Source organism: Babylonia areolata, chromosome 6 (genome assembly GCF_041734735.1).
Source record: "Babylonia areolata isolate BAREFJ2019XMU chromosome 6, ASM4173473v1, whole genome shotgun sequence".
Taxonomy (NCBI): Eukaryota; Metazoa; Mollusca; class Gastropoda; order Neogastropoda; family Buccinidae; genus Babylonia; species Babylonia areolata.
In genome coordinates this window covers 28622129-28638533 of record NC_134881.1, presented here as the reverse complement: position 1 = coordinate 28638533, position 16405 = coordinate 28622129, and the positions used below count along the sequence as shown (strand labels likewise).

The 16405-nt window shown below is 41.2% G+C and overlaps 1 protein-coding gene across 2 annotated transcripts in view; it reads left to right on the top strand.

The window, feature by feature from the left end:
* LOC143282899 (5'-nucleotidase domain-containing protein 1-like) overlaps positions 1 to 15944 on the top strand; it is a 28074-nt gene extending 12130 nt beyond the window's left edge. Inside the window, exons 8-13 of one of the 2 annotated variants that reach the window (XR_013055324.1) lie at positions 272 to 360; positions 3507 to 3625; positions 5326 to 5517; positions 6907 to 7075; positions 8458 to 12871; positions 12923 to 15944. Coding sequence is in view for 1 of the 2 variants with exons in the window: in XM_076588780.1 (XP_076444895.1) it covers positions 272 to 360; positions 3507 to 3625; positions 5326 to 5517; positions 6907 to 7075; positions 8458 to 8552 (664 nt within the window). In the remaining variant the exon portion in view is untranslated. Of the gene's footprint in view, positions 1 to 271; positions 361 to 3506; positions 3626 to 5325; positions 5518 to 6906; positions 7076 to 8457 lie in introns of both variants that reach the window. The other variant, XM_076588780.1, reaches the window with a different exon arrangement.
* The last annotated feature ends 461 nt before the right edge of the window (positions 15945 to 16405 follow it).

Below are 16405 nucleotides of genomic sequence, written 5' to 3'. Positions count from 1 at the left end.
ACCACCAGACCACATTTCCAGTTTATAATAAGTTTGCAACGTATTGTGTAGTGGTATTTTTGTCTTGTTTTGTTGCAGCAGAGATTTTAAGGGACAGTTTATGTGTCCAGAATAAATGTACCAAAACATGAATATAATTTTGGGGAATGCATACATGTGTGAGTGTGTCGATGTGTGTGTGTGTGTGTGTGTGTCCTGTGTGGTTTCTTGCATATTCACACAGATCAGAGTATGCTTGCAGAGCACAGTTTTGTGTTGTTTTGATGTGCAGGAATGACTGGCAGTCCTATTTTGACATCTCACTGTTCCGAGGACGCAAACCAGCTTTCTTCACCGACAACAATCCTTTCTATGCACTTGGTAAGAAGGAGATAACAAAAATAAGTTAATCAAAATTAAGAATTATGTTTCACTTATTTGATGCCAAAGCTTGTAAAAATATATTTATAGTTGTCACTTATTCAGCTGTGTTTGACACAGTAGACCACAGTATACTCCTTTCCAGACTTGAACATGTTTTTGGGATTCACTCAACATTTCTGAGTTGGTTTTCTTCATACCTGTCCAACTGCTTCCAGATTTTCTCTGTTAATAACTTTAAGTCTGATCCAGCCCTGATCTCCTATGGTGTGCCACAAGGCTCTGTCCTGGGCCCCGTTCTGTACACTGCTCCTCTTTCTGATGTCATTTCTGGCCATTCTGTTCTTCACCACTTTTTTGCTGATGATGCTCAGCTACAGAAGTCTGCAGAACCAAACCAAGTACACAGTCTGATTCTGTCAATGCAGGATTGTGTTCTCAATGTTAAATCCTGGATGACATTCAACAAACTAAAGTTAAATGATGACAAAACTGAAGATATGATTATTTCCTCTGCAAGAATGTCCACATCTACTTTTTCTGCCTCTGTTGTGGTTGGTGATGCCACAGTTCAGTTTTCTAAATTCAGCAAGGAACCTTAGAGTCATTCTTGACTCAAACCTCAGCAGGCATGCTCAGGTAGTAAATCTGATACGCATAGTCAATTGTGAACTTCGTCGCATCAACTCTATCCGTCAGTACCTTTCTGTTGAAACTACTAAAACTCTTATTTCTGCTTTTGTGCTGTCACGAATCGACTACTGTAATTCTTCTCTCATAGGCTGTCCACATAATATTCTTCAGTGAATTCAAAAACTTCAAAACAATGCTGCCCGTCTGACTCTCAGAGTCCCACGTACTGATCACATTTCTCCTCACCTCCGCACTCTACATTGGCTCCCCATTGAAGTGAGAATTAAATACAAAGTTGCATGTCTCTGCTATTCTGCTTTCCACTCCACAGGACCTACATATCTTTCTAACCTTATCAGTGTTTACACTCCCTCAAGAACTCTCCGCTCTTCCTCTGACTGTTACCTTTTGAAACTTCCTCGTGTCAATACAAGAACCTATGGTGAACGTTCTTTCTTCTTTGCTACTCCTCACATCTAGGACAACCTTCCTCATCATATTGGTGCATCTGATTCTATTTCTGCTTTTCGCTCATCACTAAACACTCATCTTTTTAAAACCTCTCTGTAAGCACTCTCAGCTTCCTTGTTCTCCAACACCACCCATGTCAGCTCACTTTGGATGTATGAAGAGTGAGAAAGGGAGAGTGTGTAGGGGGAAGGGGGGGGGGGGGGGTTGAGAAAGAGTGGTCATGAATGTTTTATGTAACTTGTAATATTTTTCTTTCATGTTAAGCACCCTGAGCTTTTAGAGAGAAAGGGCGCTATATAAATGTACATTATTATTATTACTGTTATTATTCCCATGTCTCTTTCTTAGATAAGATGGGTGCATGGACATTTTGAAAAGACACCAAGTGAGACTGAGGCAGAGAGAGAGAGTCACAAGCAGACTGTGATACTGAGGCAGAGAGGGAGAGTCACAAGCAGACTGTGATGCTGAGGCAGAGAGGGAGAGTCACAAGCAGACTGTGATACTGAGGCAGAGAGGGAGAGTCACAAGCAGACTGTGAGACTGAGGCAGAGAGGGAGAGTCACAAGCAGACTGTGAGACTGAGGCAGAGAGAGAGAGTCACAAGCAGACTGTGATACTGAGGCAGAGAGGGAGAGTCACAAGCAGACTGTGATGCTGAGGCAGAGAGGGAGAGTCACAAGCAGACTGTGAGACTGAGGCAGAGAGAGAGAGTCACAAGCAGACTGTGATACTGAGGCAGAGAGAGAGAGTCACAAGCAGTACTAACAGCTTTGTATCAAGGTGCAGATCAAAACAAACACCAAAATAGGCAGATAATGTTCCATTTGTGGACATCAGTGTAAATAGTACAAACCCAGTTGTCACTTACTAAGATGAAAACGTCACACTGTTTGTGTTGATTCACTGACTGTAATTGACTAAAACAGTCAGTGTATCTGACTAAAACAATCAGTTAACTCACTCCGGATGCATAGTTCTCTCCCTTGCTTTTCCTAACAGATGACCCATTTGTTAGGGTTAGGAAAAAAATCACAAAAAACAACATAAAGTAACTGAATGAAACTCACTGTACTTGACCCACTGACCCCTCTCCTCACGTCATGTGAACACCCACCCCCCTCCCTCTTCACTGCTCTCAGAATCTGAGTCGCTATCAGTAACTTCTTGCTGGTAGCTTTCTACGCTGCAGATACTTTATTCAACGTCTTCATCATCCTTGTTGATGTCGAAACCTTCAGTCCGAAGCATTTCAATCACCTCAGCAATGGTAAAATCCACTGTCGTGATCTAGTTTGCTCCAAAAATTTCCACTTGTATCCTGCCTGCGACGCCATTTTCGATACGTATGCAGATTAGCTTGTCGTGTGGGGTCCTGAACTCGCTGGCTCGCTTAGTGTGTTGTTACGAAATCTCATGAAGAAACTTTCCATTCGACCCATGACACGTCCGCAGTGTCCGGTGTAGCTGCAATTGTTATGCTACCCCATGAGGAAAATGTGGAAAATTTTTTAATTGTCAAAGCCGCTGGAGCGTTCCGTCATCCGGAGTGAGTTAAACAATCAGTGCATCTGACTGAAACAATCAGTGCCTTGATGTCTCATCATCTTTTCTGCGTATGGAGCCCATGCAGTGGGTGTGTAACAGAAAGTCCAACAGATAAATGAACATGATAAGTGGTCAAAAGCACTGAGAGAGAGAGAGAGAGAGAGCTCTCAGAACTTAGAAGTCAAAATGTTTTTTATTCCAAGATTAAGAGTTTAGGCATGGCCTATTCTTCCAAATTGTCCCTGCTAATCAACATCAGTTACAATAGCATGCATGTATTTAAAGGAAAGGGGAAAAAGAGAAGAAAAAAAATCTTTGTGCAGGACAGATATGACGAAGAACACACACACACACACACACACACACACACACGTGTGTGTGCATGCATGCGCAGGTTGACAGAGAGAAAAAGGGAGAGAGAGATATATATCCTTTATAATGTTACTGTATTTTGTGTGTGTGTGTGTGTGTTTTCTGTTGAAACGTTTCACCAGAGGGTCATGAAGAGGGTGCTGTGGTGTCAGAACTGCAGCGTGGAGGCTGTTACAGTCAGGGCAACATTAACGACTTCAACAAGTTCTTGGCCAAGGAACTGGGCAAGGAGGATTTTAAGGTTGGGTGAACTTCTTCTTCTTCTGCTTTATCTTCTTCGTCTTCTTTCCCGAAGTCTCACAACCATTGTGACTGATCACCAGGCAACCAGTTCTCTTCATTTCTCCCTGTTCTCGTCATAATAATAATAATGGTATTTATATAGCGCTGAATCTTGTGCAGAGTCATCTCTCTCGCTGGGTGTCGCTCGAGTCTCAGGCCTGTCCATTCTGTGATTTTATTCTCCCACCTCTTTTTCTGTCTGCCTATCCCTCACCCAGTACTACCTGCCGCATGTGAAGTCACCCAACGACGGACCAGGCGGAGGAGGAAAACTTTCCCAACGGCTGTGAAGGTGGAAGAGGATGATCAAAGGGCAGGGGGAGCTCTTATCCTTGGCTGGAAGTCCTCCTAGGAGACGTAACTCCGAAGAAAAAACCTGCACCTGCCGAGGCCGTCCTACACGTGGCAGTATGTACACCTGTGGGACTGTGAGCGTCGGTAGGCGAGAGAGTGGGGAAGGGACTGCACAACTCCTCTTCACTAAAAAAAAGTCACCAGTGCTGATCAGGCAACCAGGCTAATGTCGGAATGTTGACGCACACCGACAGATAAGCCTACTCGTCCGTCGATCTGATGGGAGACTCCATTATCCCTCACCCTCCTTATATTTTCTTCTGGGAATGCTTGTTAGTATGTTGAAAAGTGTGGCAGACTAAGACTGTGAGCTCATTGATCTCTCTCTTTCACTTTGTCAAAGTCTCTTCACTCAGGTCTTTCAAGTGTGGCCTTAAAACCTACCTCTTTTCGAAACTGCCCTTTCTTCCCCTACTTCTTTCCGTTAACTGTTTCTCCGGCCTTGTAATGTTTTCGCAAGTTTTTGCTTTCATCCTTTTGGTTCAGGGTTATGCATGCGTGTGAAAGTCGTGAGTGAAAGCTCTTTGTCTCCGCATGATTCCATGGTATATAATTTTCTCTTCTTCTTCTAATCATTATTATGATTATGATGATTATTATCAGTGGTAGTAGTAAGTGTATTGGAGGGTGGCAGTTAGTTGTTGAAGCTTTGGAGGTGAACAGCTGCATAAGTAAACAGAAGGGAAGTAATATACTAAGGGAGACTACTTTTTGATTTCTCCATGTTGGGCAGAGTAGTATTTTGCACAAGAGAGGAATTAATCAGACATGTGCCTGAGTCTGAACCTGTGGGTAATGGTATGTTAGATTTAGCATGATTTTGGAGAGGAAAAAATATTTTTCACATGAGTACTACAGGGGGATGGACAGGAGATTTTTTTTAAAAAACAGTCTGCAGGTTGTTTATTCCAGGGGCAAGAATGTTTAAAACAATGTGCAGGTGGTGTATTTCAAGGACAATATCTGAAGTTAATGTTTAAAACAATGTGCAGGTGGCATATTTCAGGGACAACATCTTAAGTGAATGTTTAAAACAATGTGCAGGTGGCGTATTTCAGGGACAACATCTGAAGTGAATGTTTAAAACAATGGGCAAGTGGTGTATTTCAGGGACAACATCTGAAGTTAGTGTTTAAAACAATGTGCAGGTTGAGTATTCCAGGGGCAAGACCTGAAGTTAGTGTTTAAAACAATGGGCAGGTGGCGTATTCCAGGGGCAAGACCTGAAGTGAATGTTTAAAACAATGTGCAGGTGGTGTTATTTCAGGGACAGCATCTGAAGTTAGTGTTTAAAACAATGGGCAGGTGGTGTATTTTGGGGACAACATCTGTGCGGACAGTTACCCATCAAAGCAGCTTGCCAGTTGGGATGCGGTGCTCATTCTGGAAGAGATGGACGCGGAGGGCTATGAGTGCTCTGATGACACGGTGCCCGGCCACCAGCTTGACTCCAACCAGGATGTGGAACCCAGTTCCAAGAAGAAAAAAGTTCTGGAGGTACGCGGTGCTGCTCTCTGTTGTCTGGGGCCTGAGGTGTATTTTGGGGGGGTGTTGGGTGAGGTGGGGCTGTCACATCTGTGAACTTCTTCTTCTTCTGCGTTCGTGGGCTGCAACTCCCACGTTCACTCGTACGCACACAAGTGGGCTTTTACGTGTATGACCGTTTTTACCCCGCCATATAGGCAGCCATACTCCGCTTTCGGGGGTGTGCATGCTGGGAATGTTCTTGTTTCCATAACCCACCGAACACTGACATGGATTACAGGATCTTTAACGTGCGTATTTGATCTTCTGCTTGCATATACACACGAACAAAATGTGTGGGTAGTAAACTTGTTTCGTTTGTGTGTGTATGTGTGTGTGTGAGTGAGTGTGTGTTAAACTTTGAAAAATTGAATATCTCTGGAAATACTTTGTCAACACCAAATTTAGTTTTAGAACAGAGAAGTTCTAGGACAGGAAACAAAGTTCTTTACCAATTGTATAAATAGTTTGTGTGTACGTGTGTGCGTGTGTGTGTGCGCGTGTGTGTGCATGTGTGTGTGTGTGTGTTAAACTTTAACAAATGCTTTAGTGGAAATGCTTTGTCAACACCAAATTTAGCTTTAGAATAGAGAAGGTTTTGGACAGGAATTGAGGATGTCAACAGTTCCTGAAAACATGTATTTGAAAGGAGGTGAAGGTGGCTGCTCAGTTTTTCATCGCAGAATGCTTTTGTACGAAGGCCTCACAACTTAGTGCATGATGTTCATGAACAACCATGTAAATAAACAAATAGGTCTACTTGCCGTTAAACTGCACTTGCAATGCTTACTTCCTGGTTTCAACTTACCATCACAACTTAGCATGAATGTTCATGAACGACCATGTAAATAAACAAACAGGTCTACTTGCCGTTAAACTGCACTGCACTTGTAATACTTTCTTCCTGGTTTCCACTTAGGTTTCCACTTATCCTCACAACTTAGCACGTAATGTTCATGAACGACCATGTAAATAAACAAACAGATCTACTTGCTGTTTGCATGTGCAATGCTTACTTTCTGGTTTCCACTTACCCTCACAACTTAGCACGTAATGTTCGTGAACGACCATGTAAATAAACAAACAGATCTACTTGCCATTAAACTGCACTGCACTTGCGATGCTTACTTCCTGGTTTCGACTTACCCTCACAACTTAGCATGAATGTTCATGAACGACCACGTAAACAAACGAACAGATCTACTTGCTGTTAAACTGCACTTGCAATACTTACTTCCTGGTTTCCACTTAGCATCACAACTTAGCACGTAATGCTCATGAACGACCATGTAAATAAACAAACTTGCCGTTAAACTGCACTGCACTTGGGATACTTACTTACTTCCTGGTTTCCACTTACAGCACAGCTCCTTGGTGACCCAGGAGGAAATGGACTACCTGCTGACCGAGTTCTGGGGCCCTTTCATGGTCCACCAGGACACCACATTGGCCAGTCCTGTGGCCACCTTCTGGGGAGACATCATCGTTCGCTACTCGGACATCGCTGTGCCCAGCCTGGAGTACTTGGCAGGTGAGGTTGTGTTCATGTGCTGGTCAGGTCAAAGGTTCTCCTTTTGCTCCTGGTAACCATTGTAACCCAGCGCTACCTGTGGGGAGTAAACCCAACCAAAAAGTCCTAACTGGATAAGGGTGGGCTGCACCAAAAATGTTGACATGCCCAAGCTATAGCCGCATAAACAGTTCTTCTGTGTGGGGCCCTGATGACTCTTCAGAGTGAGGGGAGAAGAAGAGAAGAAAGGTGGAGATTTGTGTTGGTGTGATGACTATGATAGTGTGTTAGTGTGGTGGGGAATTTGCTAGTGTGTTAGTGTAGTGGATGTTGTGTTAGTGTTGGTGTGGATTGTGTAAGTGTAGTGGATATTATGTCAGTGTGGAAAGGATTGTTTTTGTGGTGGTGATTGTGTTAGTTTGTTAGTGTGGTAGCTTATATCACAGATTGACACAAGCTAACAGCTGGGGCCACCAGCAAAGCAAGAGCTGTATGATCAATGGTTTCTCCATTGCAATGGGATGTCATTTACAGCTTGGTCTTTTGTGAAGGAATATGACTCTCAAACTAGGAGGTAAGCACTGGCTCTTAGTGCTGCAGCCTTGGGGGCTTGTTGGTCTTTAGGAACCATCCCAGCATCCACTGTCCTGAAACCCTCTTGGCCAAGAGAGTGGGGGTGTAACTTGGGCAAGACACTACACTATAATCAAATTCTAGCCCAGATAGTCGGGACAGCAGTTGCCTCCTCTGCTGTTCTGATGGTCATAGTCAGACACGACTGACTATCATACTATCATGCAGTGTGGTAGCAAGTGTGCTAATGTGGTGATGATTTTGTTGGAGATTGTGTTAATGTGGTAGGGATTGTGTTTTGTGTGTTGTGTTTGTGGTAGTGTGGTGTGGAAACTGTGTTAGTGGGGTGTGGATTGTGTGAATGTGGTGGAGACTGTGTTAGCATAGTGGAGATTATGTTAGTGTGTCAGCGTAGTGGAGATTGTGTTGGTGCGGTGGAGATTGAGTCAGTGTGGTGGAGATTGTGTCAGTGTGGTGAGATTGTGTTAATGTGTTTGTCTGATGGAGATGTGTGTGTGCCTGTGATGAGGAATGAGGTAGCTGGTGGTGGTGGTTGTGAATATGAGTATATCATGATAGTTAATGTGTACATGGCTTCTAAAAATAGGCACATGTGGGCTAGTGTGTGTGTGTGTGTGTTGTGTGCGCTTGCTTGTATGTGTTATACAGTCAGCATGTATGTGTAAGTCAGTGCGTGTGTGTATTTGTGAAATGCGGAACACCATGTTTCCAAGCATGTAACTGTTCAAGAATGCAGAACCTGCGGAAAGAAAGACACAAATTTTACTGCTCTTAACTGAATTATCACTTCTTCTTTTTCTCTGCCTCAGGTGTACCTCTGGAACACAAGTTTGAATGCTTCATCAAAAATGGCACCACCACTTCTGGTTTCCACCCAGGTCGACCCAGCTCTCTGCTTCCATGAAAGCTGATGTTGGCCTGTTCAAGATACTTTTGTCACACATTGATTCACTATGTACTAACACCACACACACACACACACACACGCACACACACGCACACACACATACACATATATATAGTCTGACACACATACGCATACACTCTTAATGATGTTGTTTTTTACATTTTGGAGGTTTCAAGAACTTTTCATGGAAACCATGAAGACCACAAGTGGTGAAGAACCCATCAAAGTAGTGATTGGCAAGAACCCCAACCATGCACACATATCAAATTAACAAGGAACCAGTGCAGGTCTTCGAAAAGCGTTGTTGTTTTTTGGTTAATTAATTTGTCTTTATGTATTAATTGATTTATTCTGTTCAATTTTATTTGGAAAAAACGAGTCTTACGCTGCAGTTTTAAACCCTTTGCAATCAGGAAATCTGTTCAGCTGGAAGTCGGACAAGAACAAAGTTGCAAGTTGCAAGTGGGAAGTTATGAGGAAAACAATGCTGGGTGAGGACACATCGCAGGACAAAAATGGTCAAACAGATGTGTTTCTTTTGAGTTCCAGAAATGATGTACAGCAGGGGCTGCCAACTAGTTTCTAACACGTTGGTTTGTTTTATATCATTCAAGATGTAATGAATGAGAAAAAACGTATGCATTCACACGTTTGTACCCCTGTGCATAGAATAGAATAGAATAGAATATGTCTTTATTACCAAGTGTACTGGGGTCACAAGGAATATTGGTGGGGGGATAGTACATAACAATGTACGAACACAAATCGAAAATCATACACAAACACAGATACAGTAGAAATTAGGATACATACAAGTGCATATCAATATAAAAACGTGTGCATACTCACGCATGCATGCACCGCACACACACACACATGCGCGCGTGTGCGCGCGCACACACACGCGCGCATGCGTTTGAACAGAAGCCGCATATTACATGTGGATGGGGCTGATGGCTAGATCTTCAGGTAGATGGTTGTTGATTGCACAGTTCTAGTTATCAGACTGGATTTGTTCGAGAGACAGGGCATTGACTGCTTTCATGAAAAAGCTTTCGGCGAAGCGATTGGTTTTCATCCTTATACTTCTGTACCGTCGACCAGAGGGGAGCATCTCGAAAATCCCAAAAGCTGGATGTGATTCATCCTAGCTGCACGCACACACACACACACATACAGACACACACACACACACATTAGCTCAGGCATTTGCAAGCTCAGTGTTTACAAACCTCATTTTAAATCACACAAAATAGTTACACAAAGACACACAGGCTTGGGGACACATGCTAAACGACACGATTACGTCATTTACATTCAGGTATGTTGCATGCACTCACATAAAAAGCACATGCAAAGTGTGCATTGACATTTGTGAACATGCACACACACACAAGTTTCAAGTTTTAATTATCCTTTCACTCCTATTGGAGTATGGAGGATTACTGCAAAATAATCTTTTCATGCCCAGAACAAACATTTCCAAATACACAACAATGTCACATAAAAGTTGAGAAAAGACAAATGTCTTTTTACTCCAAAAGTATAACTAGGCAACATTTGCAAATCTAATCATCTTACTTACAGCTAAAATTACTTTTTTGCCTCCTTTGAGCATATTGCAAAAAATAAAAACCGATTTTGGAGACAAATATTTTTTAGGAACATATCTTTCGTAACTGATCATAATTGGGACATTCCATTATAAAATGAAACTCGTCCCCAATCACAGACATGTTACAAACCTTACAAAGCCATAACTCTTGTGGTATGCCTTTGTGTCTCCCTGTTTCTATTTCCAGCTTATGATTACTACTTCGAAATCTGAAGAGGCTGATAACGTAATTATCAGGCATTTGACTTATATATTTTTCTCTACCAAATCCACTTTTGAAATTTCGATAAAACAAATATTTACTACTCGCCTCTAGAGCATGTCTCCATAGATTTTGAAAACTATCTCTCAAAGCAATGTTGACATTCTTGCAGAAAGATTCCCTCTCCAAGAAGAATTGAGCATCCCAAACACAGTCATACCCTGCTTCTATTAAAATTTGTCTGATACAACTCATCCATTTTGAAGAATAAATACCATTTCGATATAAGTCAAGTAATATCAAATATATTTTCCCAGAATATTTTTTTGCATAAACACACACATGCACACACATATATATCCACACACACATACTATTGCACATATTTGTACACACAAGGGTTTTGGTTATGGAATCACGAAAGAGCACATTCGTAGATTTGTGTGTGTGTGCGCTTATGCTTGCATATGTGTGTGTTCATGTATGATTCTGCAGTTTTATTAGGTTTCCACTCTTCAGAGTGTCTTATTTTACAAGACATATTTTTTATATAGCCTTGCCATCAGTCTTCACATGTTTTTCTTTGCTGCTTTTGTTGTTACTGAATGGAGTTGGCGTTCAGATAATTTTATAGCTCTTTTGGCGTTGTTTTGATTTTATATGCATGTATTAGAGAGCTACATAACATGTATTATGTAAACACACACACACACACACACACGCGCGTGCTCAGTGAAAAAAATGTTCAAGGACTGGGCATTTCAGTAACAATGTATATCAAGTGCTGTTTTGTCAATTGTTGTTCTGCTGATAGCTTGTCAGATAAGTGTTGCTGTTGGTAGTAGAGTGATATTCACTCCACGTTTTAATGCTTGATCAAGCAAGTACCGTAAAGTTCAGTCTATAAGCCGCGACTTTTTACCCCAGCTTCAACCTCTGCGGCTTATACAATGATGCGGCTTATTTGCGGATTGTGGCACTAGCAGTATTTTCGCTGGCTTTTCTTTGTGTTGTTCCGGCTTGTGTTTATTTCATAACCTACAGTATCGACAGCTTTTCTTAGTGTCAGTATGTGTTCCGGTACCGGAAATAAGTGCGGCTTATAAACCGGTGCGGCTTATGTATGTATAAAGTTCAATTTTTTCCAAAATTTAGTGGGTGCGGCTTATATACCAGTGCGCTCAATAGACCGAACTTTACGGTATTACTTTTCATTTAAAGAGAACCTGTTGGATTTTAGGAAATCATTCTTTCATATTATGGTCATTTACAAGAGGGTTTTGAGAGCATTCTGTTTACTTGCCTGTGATTTATCATGTGGGTTTTTGATTGTGGGTATGCACAACAGAATGCATGTTTTTTGGTGTATATGTCTTTTTGGAGTGGTGGGGATGGTTGGTGGGCATTTTAGCTTTCGCTTGCCCCAAACGTTCTCTTTTTTTTTTGTTGTTGTTATTTTGTGTTGGTCTCTCTATGTCTCTTTCTTCTATTTCTGCCTCTTCTCTCTTTCCCCATCTCTCTCTCCCCCATGTCCCCACTCTTATTCTTCATCGGTCTCTCTCTTTCACTTTTAACAATTAATCAGTTCTTCTGTTGTAATTTGTTCTCCTTGGAATAGACTTTTTTTTTTTTTTTTACGCACAAATGCTATACACTTTCCAATTTTTCTTCTTTTTTATTGAGTGGTTACCATGATGGGTATTAGCGGTCAATTCTGCTGAGTTACAAATCCATTTTTGACTCACTTGTGTAAACAAAGTGAGTCTATGTTTTAACCCGGTGTTCGGTTGTCTGTGTGTGTGTCTGTGGTAAACTTTAACATTGACATTTTCTCTGCAAATACTTTGTCAGTTGACACCAAATTAGGCATAAAAATAGGAAAAATTCAGTTCTTTCCAGTCATCTTGTTTAAAGCAATATTGCACCTCTGGGATGGGCACACAAAAATAAAAAATGAAGCCTAATTATATGCAAACTGCATTTACTGTTTTTTTTTTTGGTTTTTTTTTTGATTCTCTAAACTTGGCACTTTGATCTCATATTCTGACCAAACAACAAGAGCAGTCATTATTATCATTTTTTGTTCAAACAGGAACTTCTTTTGCTAAGCATGGAAGTTTTATTTATTTTGCAAACGTTTTGGTGCAGATAATAAAAAAGGGAAATTACTCTGTAATTAATGCTAGGTGACTTAATTTGCTTTAAACTGATCTTTGTCATCTTAAACATTACATTTTGAAATTATACTCAATACATAAAAAGCTGGGATTTTTTTCAAAGTGTATCACAAGTGAGTCTTGAAGGCCTTGCCTCTCTTGTTAGTTGTTGTTTTTTGTTCTTTTTTGTGTGTGTGTGTGTGTTTGTAATGTGGTATGATGAATTAAACGGAAGGGCTGACATCCCTCAGTACAGCCTAGTCTTATTTGTGTTAAGGAGCTTAATTGTTAAGATAATCTGTCATGAACTGTGTTGCTTTGCTGCTGTTGTGCTTTGTTGCTTGTGCTTCTTTCAGATATATTTAGTTTGGCAGTTCTGATATGGCCCTGTGAGGTCGGCTGCACTATCAGCAACACTGTCATAATGTCAGGCTGGTTTGGCCAGGCTGCTGATGAGGCTGAGGTGACTTCTTCTTCTCCTTTGTTCATGGGCTGCAACTCCCCACATTCACTTGTATGTACACGAGTGGACTTTTACGTGTATGACCGTTTTTACCCTGCCATGTAGGCAGCCATACTCCGTTTTCAGGGGTGCTGAGGTGACAACAACACACATTTTCCTGGTGGAGCAGGTGTTCTCCACCGCTGGGAAGATTGTGAGGTAGCTACTTCGTATGCCCCTCCCCCCTCCATCCCCCTCTGCACCCCACCCGACCCCCTCCATCCCCTCTGTCCCCCCCCACCCCCCTACCCCCTCCATCCCCTCTGTCCCCCCCTACCCCCTCCATCCCCTCTGTCCACCTCCCCCCCCCACCCCCTACCCCCCCCCCCCCCCAAGCCTCCCGACTCCCTGTGACAAAATGTCAAATGGCTGAACAGCAAATAGGGAATGACATCTTTGTGTCACTGTTATCAGATCCATTGGCTGATGCAATGGGTGTTTGGTTGTTTTTTTGTTGTTGTTGTTTTGTTGTTTTTTGTTTGTCATGAGTTGGAGAGGAATTCTCGCTTTGCCATTCATTTTCTTCTCATTCTTCAAACGGTGAGAAACAGTCTGAGAAGGATTGCAAGATCATTTTCCAACAGCCCTCTCAAGTTCCTGAAAGATGGGGTGCCATTTTTTTGTGTATTTTTGGACAGAATCCTATTCCTCACTGCTTTCCCATCTGTGAGGAGTGGGTTCTCGATCAGCCCACTGTCTGCTTTCACATGTACCTGTTTGTTTCTTTGCTCAGCAGGACAGGGTCAGATTCCATCCTCTGCACATTGAAAATAAAAATGTTCAGCCAGAGACCACCATTTTTTTTTGTTTTAATTTTCATTGATGACTAGATACTTACAATACACACAATACAATACACAAACTTTATTGTCTATACTTTGGTACAGAGATTTTCTTTCTGGCAGCAGCACATGTCCAACATAAGAAGAAAACAAACAAATAAAATGAATAGAAAATAAAAAGATGAATTAAATGGCACCAAATGGAAATAGATATATACAAATATACAGATTACTGAAATTTACGTGCCTCACCATTTCAGTCAGCCAAACCGCATTGCACATCTACCCACACACACACACACACACACACACACTCTCTCTCTCATCCCCTCTCTCTCTGTCTCTCTCTTCACTTGCTCAGCAAAACACATTAGTTGTGAGCACTCTCTTTTCTAGTTTAGGAAAGTGGTTGAAATTAATGAGTTAGTCATGAATTAATGCACATCTTTGGGGAAATACACTGCCAGGGAATACCACTCTCATTGGGTACATAGGCTTGAGCTGTATCACTTGATTTGTTTTTCCAGCTGCTTTGAGTTCAGTTGGCAAATATAGATGCTTCAGATTGAGCTGGTCAGGAAATAGAAGGAGAAATAGTTTTGTTTGGAAAAAATTAAGTTTTTTTCTTTTCTGCAAATTGATATCCACAATATGTTTTTTGGTGCTCTGATTGTGCTCATCACTTTAAAACATGCCTGATGTTTTATTAAGTCTAAACCCCTTGAGAGAAAAGTTGATGTGGTGGAGAGCTTATGAACAATCTTGTGATATGAAAGTTGGTACATATCACACGTATTGCCCAGTGAGCCCTCTGGCATATGGAGCAGCAATGAAGGTTCATTGTGTCATTGTGTATGAATATGTATAAATATGTGAAGTGAATATGGAATCACTGATCAGAATGGTTGGGCTCACATTGTTTTCCGGTTAAAAAAATCTCGGTATGTCTTTTTTTTTTTTCCTCAAGTTTTCCACTAGAAATTGAGCCAGTGATCAGAATGGTTGGACCTCCATTTTTATCAGATTAAAACAATATCTTGTTGACGTCATTTTCATTATTTTTCACACACACACACACACACACACACACACACAAAACACATACACACACACACTCACTCACAAAACACACACACACACATACACACACACAACACACACAAAACACGCACAGACACACACTCACACACACACACACACTCACACACACACACACACTCACACACTCACACACACACACACACACACACACACACACACACACACACACTCACACACACACACACACACACACACACACACACACACACATTCTGCATGTTGTTAGTGGTGCGGTGGCCTAATGGTAACACTTCCGCCCAGGAACTGAGATAATCTAAGCACATTGGATTGAATCCCATGCTTGGCAGTATTTTTTTACCCATACACTATACATGCAGATGGACCCTTGTCATTTGGATGAGATGATAAACTGAGGTCCTGTGCACTTAGTGCATGTAAAAGAGCCCACAGCAGCAAAAGGGTTGTCCTTGGGAAAATTCTGTAGAAACATTCACTGTGATGGGAAAAGAAATACACTTTCAGACAAAAAAAAAAAAAAAGAAGAAAAAAAAAGTCCTGGGGAGAGCAGTCTGAATTTTACATAGAGAAGTCTGTTGTTACAAAAGAGTAATACAATACAATACAATACAGCAAGATGTTCATTAAGGATTAAAGCTGTTCTTATACTGCGCTGGAAACATCACTGGAAACTTTCTGAACTGTTATTTATTTTCACTTTGTTCAGGGATAGTCTATGCAGCACAGACTCTCAAATCTGAGGAAGAGGTTAAAAATCAAATCTTTATTGGAATTCACTTTTCCATGTAAGCCAGTAGTTCCACCAACATGTAAGCTAGACACCATGAATCTTTAATTTTGACAGAAAAGTCTTTTAGTACTCAGTGTGTGTGTGTGTGTGTGTGAATTAGAGGAGAGATATGGAGTCTTTTTGTTGCTATTTTGATTTTTGTTTTAATCTGTATCAAATGGTTCATACCAGTTCCACATGGTTGCCAAAACTGTTGAACTGAATCATGTTGAATATTATGAGCTGCCCTAGATTGGAGTTGAATAAAATTAGGCAAACAAAACTCTGCATGTTGTTGTTTGTTATTGCAGTTTAAGCTTTGATTCACACACACACACACACACACACACACACACACACACACACACACACACACACACACACGCACTGTCTCTCTCTTTCTCTCTCTCACACACACACACACACACACACACACGTTTGCATATGCGAAACCATTTTTACAATTTAAAAAAAAAAAATTAAAAAAATGACATCCTCATGAAAAAGAAAGACAATAAGGACGTAATGGACCCCATAGACTACACTGACATCTTCATTTATAATTATTACTATTATGCAGAGAAGACAATTCATGTCAAACAACTGAATATAACATGACACAGTCCTCCATCAAACTGGGAAGAACTGATGAAAATGTTCTGCTTCACTGTGTTTTATTTATTTATTTGTTTATTTATTTATTTTCTGTCAAGGCCTAAGCGCGTTTGATTATGCTGTTGGTCA